The 8,779-nt window shown below is 51.0% G+C and overlaps 2 protein-coding genes across 2 annotated transcripts; both read left to right on the forward strand.

Moving 5' to 3' along the window:
* Nucleotides 1-596: 596 nt before the first annotated feature.
* On the forward strand, nt 597-1,712 carry TRV_01711 (uncharacterized protein; the record flags this gene model as incomplete). The annotated part of the gene is made up of 1 exon (XM_003024085.1): nt 597-1,712. A coding segment is annotated over one exon (1,116 nt), but the record flags the coding sequence as incomplete, so codon positions are not given.
* Nucleotides 1,713-3,851: 2,139 nt separating this feature from the next.
* Nucleotides 3,852-7,790, forward strand: TRV_01712 (uncharacterized protein; the record flags this gene model as incomplete). The annotated part of the gene is made up of 1 exon (XM_003024086.1): nt 3,852-7,790. The coding sequence occupies one exon, from the start codon at nt 3,852-3,854 to the stop codon at nt 7,788-7,790; it is 3,939 nt and encodes a 1,312-aa protein (XP_003024132.1).
* Between the last annotated feature and the right edge of the window lie 989 nt (nt 7,791-8,779).

Here is an 8,779-nt window from a genome sequence, read left to right on the forward strand (position 1 = left end):
CGGTATGCTATGAACGGAGCAGACTTCCCGTAGACTTCCCAACGCCAGAGGGCCCGAGACATCCTGTGTGGACAGCGGCGGTTGGATCAGTCTTTTGGCAGCTCAAGACAGCGCTTGGCCGTTAGCTGCTAGCCTGGAGAGGACAGCCAGCTAGTCAGTTTAGTTAACTGGGCAGTTAGTTATAGGACGGCGACCTGAAGCGCCTTAACTAGGGGGGAGTTCAATTTCGTCAACATCGCCAACGACAACGCCTCAACCGAAACCTGGACATTTGAAAGACAGAACCTCACCTCACATATCAAGGTGGCATTAGATCATACCGTCCTATCTCGATATATTGATTGGCCTTTTTCCTGTGGACAGACAATCGAAATGCAGAGGACAACAAAGGGCGTTGACCAACGAGTTAGTTAGTTATGCGGCTGTGGCTTCTGCCCTGTGCGACGATAAACCAGGTTGGCTTAACTAGTTATCTACCACCGCACAGCACTGCAATTAACGGCCCCAATAATATGTTCTATCCTGCCGCTCTTCCTCTTCTCTAACCACTTCTCCTTGCTGTTATAACTGTACCATATGCTTCTGCTACCCTGCAGCACCGGAGAGCCATGACGTTACTCCCTGAAGGGCCGGAGGAAACGCCTGCCGAGCAATCTCCAGGGCTGTCCGATGAATATCTAATTGCTAATCTCGCCCATCGCCCCCTTCATCAGCTGGCAGGGAGAATCTCCATCTCAAATCCTGCAAAGTTTTCAGCTCTTCTGCCCTGCGAAGGTCCTTCGTCCATGGGGTACCTTGACTGTCTCCCCCTCGAGATTCTCCAGGCCATCCTGAATTTGTTGGACTTCCAGGCCCTCTCTCGCCTTTCATGCACCTCCCACCGAGCTCGAAGAGCCGTTGAATATCTACCAGCGTACCGAGAGCTTATGGAACATGCCCCTGATACCCTTACGGCTCTCGGAAAATCCTGTCTTATCACGGCACATTCCGCCGCAAAGCTGCGTGCTGCTCTCAGGACAGAATCCTGCGTCTGGTGCGGCGAATACGGTCCCTTCTTGTTTCTCCCAACGTGTGAAAGGTGCTGCTATGAATGCCAGCGCTCAAACCCTTCTCTGTGGGTGATGACGGCCGATCTGGCCAAATACTGTTTCAGAATCACCGCCGCCAAGCTGCGGGAGATCCCCATAATGCGAAGTATCTATGGGGTTTACGACGTTTCCCACGAGCTCTCTCGCCGTCGGCGCCTGAAGCTGGTCAGTGTCAGGGTCGCAAAGGAGCTCTCTTTGACGGTCAATGCAGGCTCTGCTCCTTCAAACATGCGAAACAACGCGCACCTTATACATCTAGCACATTTTCTAAACGCTCCTCTCGCGCCAGAAGGGCAGAACAATGGGTCTGGGGTGACATCCCGTATTCGTTACTGCACTCTGACTGACGAATGCTGTGGCATGGGGTCTATCTGCTTCCCTTCTCTACAGCCAGACAACACTGTAGAACGCGGCCTTTGGTGCCGAGGATGTTTCCGAGCTTCTGAGCAGTATCGCTTTTCAAGCCCAACTGCCGACCTCACTACACGAAATGTTTACCCGCTTCGTGCATTGATTGGCACCAACTTATGTGCCCGATCAAAGATGCAATTTCTCGAACATATCAAACACTGTGACGGGTCCCTGGAATTGCAGGCGAATTTAAGGAAGGGGCTACAGAATTAATACTGACACACTCAACAAGGCATTGATATCCCGGCCAAAATGCATATCTTTGCCGATGTCGAATATATATCTTCAACATGCTGAACCAGTAGCGTCGACTCACTCGTTGGCCCAATCGATGTGACAGTGTGTCAACTTTGAACCGAGGACGAAGATGAGAGGGATGATGGTGCATGACTTTCTTTTCTCTAGTTGTTAGTGATGGGAGGACAGCAGAGTAGATAATCGTCGGCTCTCTCAGGTGTGTCAACAGTGTATAATGCTATAATACAAGGTTTCTGTAGCCAATGGTCCCCATTGAGACTCCTGTTGCTTGCCTTTGCTCGTTGCTGTGACAAAATGGCCGAGTTGTCAAGGCGCCAGGCAGGGGGTACCAGGGCATCACGTGGATGATTATATAATCGCTTATTTTGCTACGATGGGGAACGGAAGTATCGAAGTTCGCTAACTATCGAGACGAAACGACCGAGAAGACGTCAAGCTACCTTCGCCCGCCGCCGCTTAACCTTGTGCCTTCGATCTCTGATAGCCTCACGTTCACTGGACGGTTGCATTCCAAGAGACGCCCACGAAGGCGGCTATTTGCTGCGGCTATTTATAGTTCGAAATGTTTAGTTACTTCGCACTGAAGAATTGAGGTCACGATTCCACGATGTCTCGATAGCTTCACCACCCACACTTGAATGAAATCGCTTGAGGCCGTTTGTCTCCGGACTGAGCAAGGAAACGTCCAGCCAGTTTAATAATAACACCGTGTTTGTGTCACGCGGCGCAAGGGAACCGGGGTTCTCTACAACGGCCACTCATGCCTACGTACTTGAATATATGCCATTGGAAACAAGGCACGATGTGCAGGCTACTACCGGAGCTGGTAGGGAAGTCAAAGCCGAGAAATGCTGGAGCCTAGCTGGGCAGGGCCAGCCCAGCCAGGGCTGTTTGTGAGGTCATGGCCGTTAAAACATGGACCCAACCCCTGCTGCTTCCAAAGGCCTTCTGGAACTCTGTCTGTGCTTCACGGACGGTCGGCACTCCTGGCCGCACATGCGCACACAAAATTGTGGAGGGAGCCCATCGACTCGCCTCTCTATCATCAGCTTTCCATGAGCATCTACGAGCTTCGCTGCTCAGTTTGCAGCCTCGACCTGTTCGTCTTACTCGTCATATACGGCCTTTGACTGATCCTCTGGACGAAAATAAGCCGGAAAGGCCATGACTCAGCGGCACAGCCCTAAAGCTCACCTACCCCCTAACGACGCTAACACGAGCTCATCGGCTCCGAAAGTTCCGACAGCTCCGACGATTGTCTGGCCCGGCTGCCTTGGTCGTGTAATCGTACCAAGTAATTTCGCGTATCTTCCCCTTCTGCGAGCGCTGGAGCACTCTGCTTTGGGATAGGAGACCCGCAAACAGCATCAAACGAGGTCAGCGTCTTCAGCGCCCATCCACGCACTCTCCAGGCGTCTCTCCTGCTCTTCTCTGCCGCGATCTATATCTTTCCCCCTGTAACGATCCGCGGCTTCTCGGTAACGGGTCACGAGACCGGCTCGGGTGATCCCACCAATCAGGATCAGCCATCGTGGCCCTGTGGCCCACTTTCCCGATCGGGCGAGCTAGGCAAGAAAAAGACACGGAAAATGTGAGCTTGCTTAGTCAGAATATGAGTTATAACACTTCTTCGTCTTCCTTCGAAAGGCTTTTTTTCAACATCGAAAGGTCAATCTCAGGTTTCAGCTTCACGAGCCATTCCATCTTTCTCTCGCTCGCTATCAATCTGCTCTCTTCTCTCATTTATAGAGGTAGAGAAGTCTCCTGGGCGTAGACACTACGCTCCTTTATCCAGCCATCCGCCTTATCTACTCCATTATCGATCTATACAATCAGGGGACACGGGTAGATTCGAAAGACCTCCCCTTTTTTTCCCACCCTTCTTTATCAACCTGATATATACCCCCTTACATCTAGCGCGTTCATTGACGGCTGTAAGTCGTCAGATGAACCTGCATCCTCTTAATCATCCCAGTGCTAGAGTAGGTAAGCCGTTTGGTCGACCGTTGAAGGCCAAATTAAATCACTATACTGACTCATTTCCCTCCTGTCTAGTATTTCCTCTTCACATTGAAGAGGCCCTCAATAACGTAAATGGTTTTTAAGCCATTCACTCACCTCGCGCGCCAGACCTTCTCCAAGACTTTTGTCCACGGCTACGCCCAGTCTGTCGTTGCCGCCTCTCAATCTTCATATGCTCCCTCCGCATCCTCCCTAAACCAGATCACTTCGATCCCACAGACTGTAAAGTACACTCGAACTGCACAACTCCAGAGTGCTTTCCAACATGCGTCTGGTTCTTCTTCAAGCGCCAGCGGTGCAAAGGAAGGCCACTCTGCTACTAGCGGTAGCACCGGTGATTCCGGTCTAGCCGCTTACTATGCTGCCTGGCAGCATGCTCAGCAGACTGGTGATGATAGTGACTGGAAACAATTCCAGTTCACCAAACGTATTGGCTGGAAGCCGGCCAAGGAAGAGAAAGATTCCCTAGAGGAGTCTGACGTGGACCAACTTGCCGCCTCTGTCTCAAGGGTACGAAGCCGCAGTGAAGTGCGAGCTTCAAGAAATGTTGAGAGTGCTCCTGTGGATAAGGATGTGAGCGCAAGAGTCGATGAGGCCGTTGCCAGAGAGATCCAAGAGATTCAGGAGGCACATGCGCTTGCTGAGTCTGAGTACGGTACTTCGGCTGCTGAGTCTGGAAGTGAAGTTTTTGACACCCAGAGCGGTGAACAATCACACCAGACCCCAGCTTCCTCCATCCAAGAATCTATCGTCTCTCCAAGAACCCCTGTCAATGATACCACCCCCTACGAGAAGAAACGGGCTGAGTCTCGATCCAACGCCATTGTCGAGTTGGCCAAGGATGGGGCTCACGCGCAGGTTCCAGCTGCTTTTGAAAGTCTCTTAAGGGACGGGATCAAGCCCACTGCCTCTGCTTACAATGCTCTTCTCGAAGCTGCAATCCGCCTTCACCCTGAGACGCATAATGCTGTCCCCAAGGCTCTTGATGTCTACTCCGATATGCTCCGCCGGAGCGTTATGCCCAATGAAAACACCTACAAAATCATCGTTCAGCTCTTGTCCACCCGCTCTTTGGACTGCCTTCGCATGGCTAAGGATTTGGAGCAATCTCGAGTACGGTTCGGTGGCATGGAAGAGCCTGGCAAATTCATCTTTCAATCCAGCGAGGTCGAGCATGAGCTCTTGACCGAGGACCATTCTCTCCCAATTGCCCTTAAACTGTTCAACGTTGCTACTACTCGACATCCGGAAATTGCCTTCCCACTTACCGTCTATCGCTCCCTCCTGACTGCTTGTGCGATGCAGGGGAATGTTGACCAGATGATTGAGATCTTTGCTCACATGGAGGCCAACAAGGTCGCCCCTCACGCTGCCATGTTCCCACCAATGGTTGACACCTTTTCAATGAAGGGCGACTTCAAGAGCGCGGTTGAATGTTACAATGAATACAAGACCCTCGCCATTGCTGACAACAACGGAGTTTTTGGAATTGTCGAACGTCAGGATGCTGAAGTCTACGCTTCCGTCATCAAGGCTTACCTCTCCTGCGGAAACACTGAGGGAGCCCATCGCTTCTTTAACAAGATCCGTGTCTCCTTTGACGGCGTTGAAAATCAGGCAGAGCGCCTCCGGGCCGTTGAACAGGTAATCATTAAGGATGGGTTTGTCCAACATTCCCTTGACACCCGCAACTTCGCTTCGGCCTTGCACATTGCCCAGACCCAACTGCATGGCCAGCCCTTGACTGATGCAGCTTTGAACATCTGCGTTGCTGCAGCCGATGCCAATGATATTCCCACCGCTACAGGTGCCTACCGTCTCCTGACCACGGATGCTGCAACCTCCGTTGAGCCTGCTATCGCCATGCTTGCTCTCCACATCCGTCAAGGTAGCCTTGAAATGGCCAAGCCATTCTGGGATGTCCTGTCTTCTTCGTCCCGTGTCAATGCAAGCTTTATTCAGCCTGTAGCTATGTACACTATCGCCTTGCTGAAGAGCGGTCAAATTGAGGAAGGTCTCATGGAAGCCCGAAGCATGTTTGCCCGTATTCGAAGTGCGAGCTCAAGCGCCACTGCAAATGAGCAAAAGCAGCGTGTGAGGGAGGAGATTGACGAGGCCATTGATTTGCTTGGCCGCATTCTCATTCAGGCGGCAGCACCACTCTCACCTCATTCGGCTATGACCCTAATGTGGTGTATGGTCGAGAACGGTGGGCTTGTCTCCCCTGTTGCCGAGTATGTTGTAGCAAGCCTTGGCCCGATGGGAATTTCTCACTTGACGGCTAGAGACCTTACCCTTGCAATGCAGGCGCAGGCTGGTATGTTGGTCAATGGCTCCACCCTGTTCGATGCAGCACACCCTCTCCGCTTTGCTCACATGCTGGATGTTGCAATGAACGCTGGTATCCGCCTCGACGACTACACCAAGCAACTTCTTGAACGGGGAATCGCAAAGTTGGGAAATGTCCGTCCCGACCTTGCACAGAAATGGCACCACTATATCCATGGAAGTACCCCTGTTTTCACCACACCCTCTTACAATACCCCATCGCCAGCTGCTCCACAGCCGCAGCCATCGCCAGGACTTAAGCCTGCTCGCCCAGACGATTCGTTTGATCCATATGCGCACTCCACAGACTTCCGAGGGTCGTCGATAATTGCTGAGATGCTCGAGAGCTCGCGCGGCCGTATCGAGGACCACCTCAACAATGCCATGACCAAGTTCAAGAACATGCGCCGAATTGGCAGACATCCCCGCTACATTACCTATGCTAAACTAATTACTGCCGCTGCTAAATGCGGGAACATGAATATGGTACATGAGATCCTAGGTATGGCCAAACACGATGTCCCGCTTCTTCCGCAATACAACGCTGTCAAGTATGGCTGGACTTCTATTCTCGATGCCATGGTTGCTGCTTGTCTCACCACTGGTGAGCGTAGCCTCGCAGCCAAGTACCACCAGGAACTGTTGAATATGGGATCTGCTCCATCTGCCAATACCTTCGGCCTTTACATCACCACTCTCAAGGAATCAACCAAGACTTTTGATGAAGCCACTGAAGCCGTCAAGGTGTTCCACCGTGCTACCTCCGAGGGCGTTGAACCGACTTCATTCCTCTATAATGCTCTCATTGGCAAACTGGGCAAAGCTCGTCGCATTGACGACTGCCTGCTCTACTTCGCTGAGATGCGTGCCAATAATGTTCGACCTACTAGCGTTACCTATGGCACCATTGTCAACGCCCTGTGCCGTGTAAGCGACGAACGCTTTGCCGAAGAAATGTTTGATGAAATGGAGTCGATGCCGAACTACAAACCTCGCCCTGCACCTTACAACTCCATTATCCAGTACTTCCTCAACACCAAGCGTGACCGCTCTAAGGTTCTTGCGTACTATGAGCGCATGAAGTCCAAGGACATTCAGCCCACGATGCACACGTATAAACTCCTTATTGATGCCTACGCTTCGCTCGAGCCTGTCAATATGGCTGCTGCCACCGAGGTTTTGGATACCATCCGTGCTTCTGGCCAGCTTCCTGAGGCTGTACACTACGCCTCTCTTATTCATGCTCGAGGATGTGTGCTGCATGATATGGCCGGAGCCCGCGAAACCTTTGACTCTGCCCTTGCTGAACCGCACCTTCGCCCACAAGCATGTCTTTATCAAGCTCTGTTTGAATCCATGGTAGCCAACCATCAGGTCTCTGATACTCCTGCCGTGCTAGCTGATATGGCTGCCAATAAGGTTGCCATGACTGCTTACATCGCAAACACCCTCATCCACGGTTGGGCTACGACTGGAAATGTCAGTAACGCCAAGGCAGTGTATGATGGAGTGGGGATCGACAAGCGGGAGCCCAGCACATATGAGGCGATGACTCGAGCTTTTCTGGCTGCTGAAGACCACGCAGGCGCCGACGGCGTTGTACGTGAGATGCTTTCTCGCGGCTATCCTTCTGCTGTCACCGGAAAGGTGCTGGACTTGGTCAATGATGGACAGCCAGCATAGGCTCAGACCAAATAACACCAGCCATGTGAGATGCAACAAAAAATATATATACCCTATACACAAAACCCGTTGCTCCCACATTATTTATCTTTTCTTTTGTCTACCCCCCAAAAAAAATCCATAAAACGCGTCGAGTGAGTGTTTCAATAGCACTTACTCGATATGAAATCTTTTATGTTTTTTCATCACAAAACAGATTCGCATTTTGTTCTACGTGTTATTTTTTGTTGATTAATGCATTCCCCTGTACCATACACAGCGGTCGGCGTTTGCTCTTTATTATCGGGGGTCGTTTCTAAGAATTATTCCCGCGCTTACTTCTCTTACCATTCCTCGGCTGAAGATGTTCGAACGGATCTTTATCAATCTAATACGGCTTGTTGGGCTGGTCTTCCCACATTTATCGCCCTTGAGACGGCGTTTTTTTTCCAAAGCGATCGGTCTCGGGTTATATTTACATTTTACTTGACATTTGAGCTTTGATATTCGACTTCATTTGGCTCTTTTGCACTACTGTGGGAAGGGAGGATATCTGGCATGCGAATTGAACAACAACCGAGGGTCTGGTGGGAATGGTGTTTTCCTTTTACTTTCCTGTTCTTTTCCTATGTCTTTGATACTCAAAAAAGTGCGGCGTTGGTTGGTTGAGCGCAGGCCGCGGTGGTTGTTGATGTTATTCATTTTTTGCGCCCGGCTCAGAAGGATGTGGCCTTGAACTGCGGATGAATAGACAAATCCCTACTCTATATAGATCTTGACAAGAGAAAAATATCAAAAAAATATTGTATAACATCAACTTTCGCGCCTTTTATAATAGGTCAGTAGCATACAGGGGCCACCCGGAAGCAGCCAGAGGCATCGCCGAGCTTCGCCGAGATAGCCTGACAGACATCACGTCACTAGTTAGTTAAGTGACTAGTTAGCCGGGCAGATGACCGTGAAAACGAGCCAGAACTTCCGTATTTTTTCTGACAGCAGTTTCTCTCTCT

Source organism: Trichophyton verrucosum (assembly GCF_000151505.1).
Source record: "Trichophyton verrucosum HKI 0517 chromosome Unknown contig00127_1.f1.exp, whole genome shotgun sequence".
Lineage (NCBI taxonomy): Eukaryota > Fungi > Ascomycota > Eurotiomycetes > Onygenales > Arthrodermataceae > Trichophyton > Trichophyton verrucosum.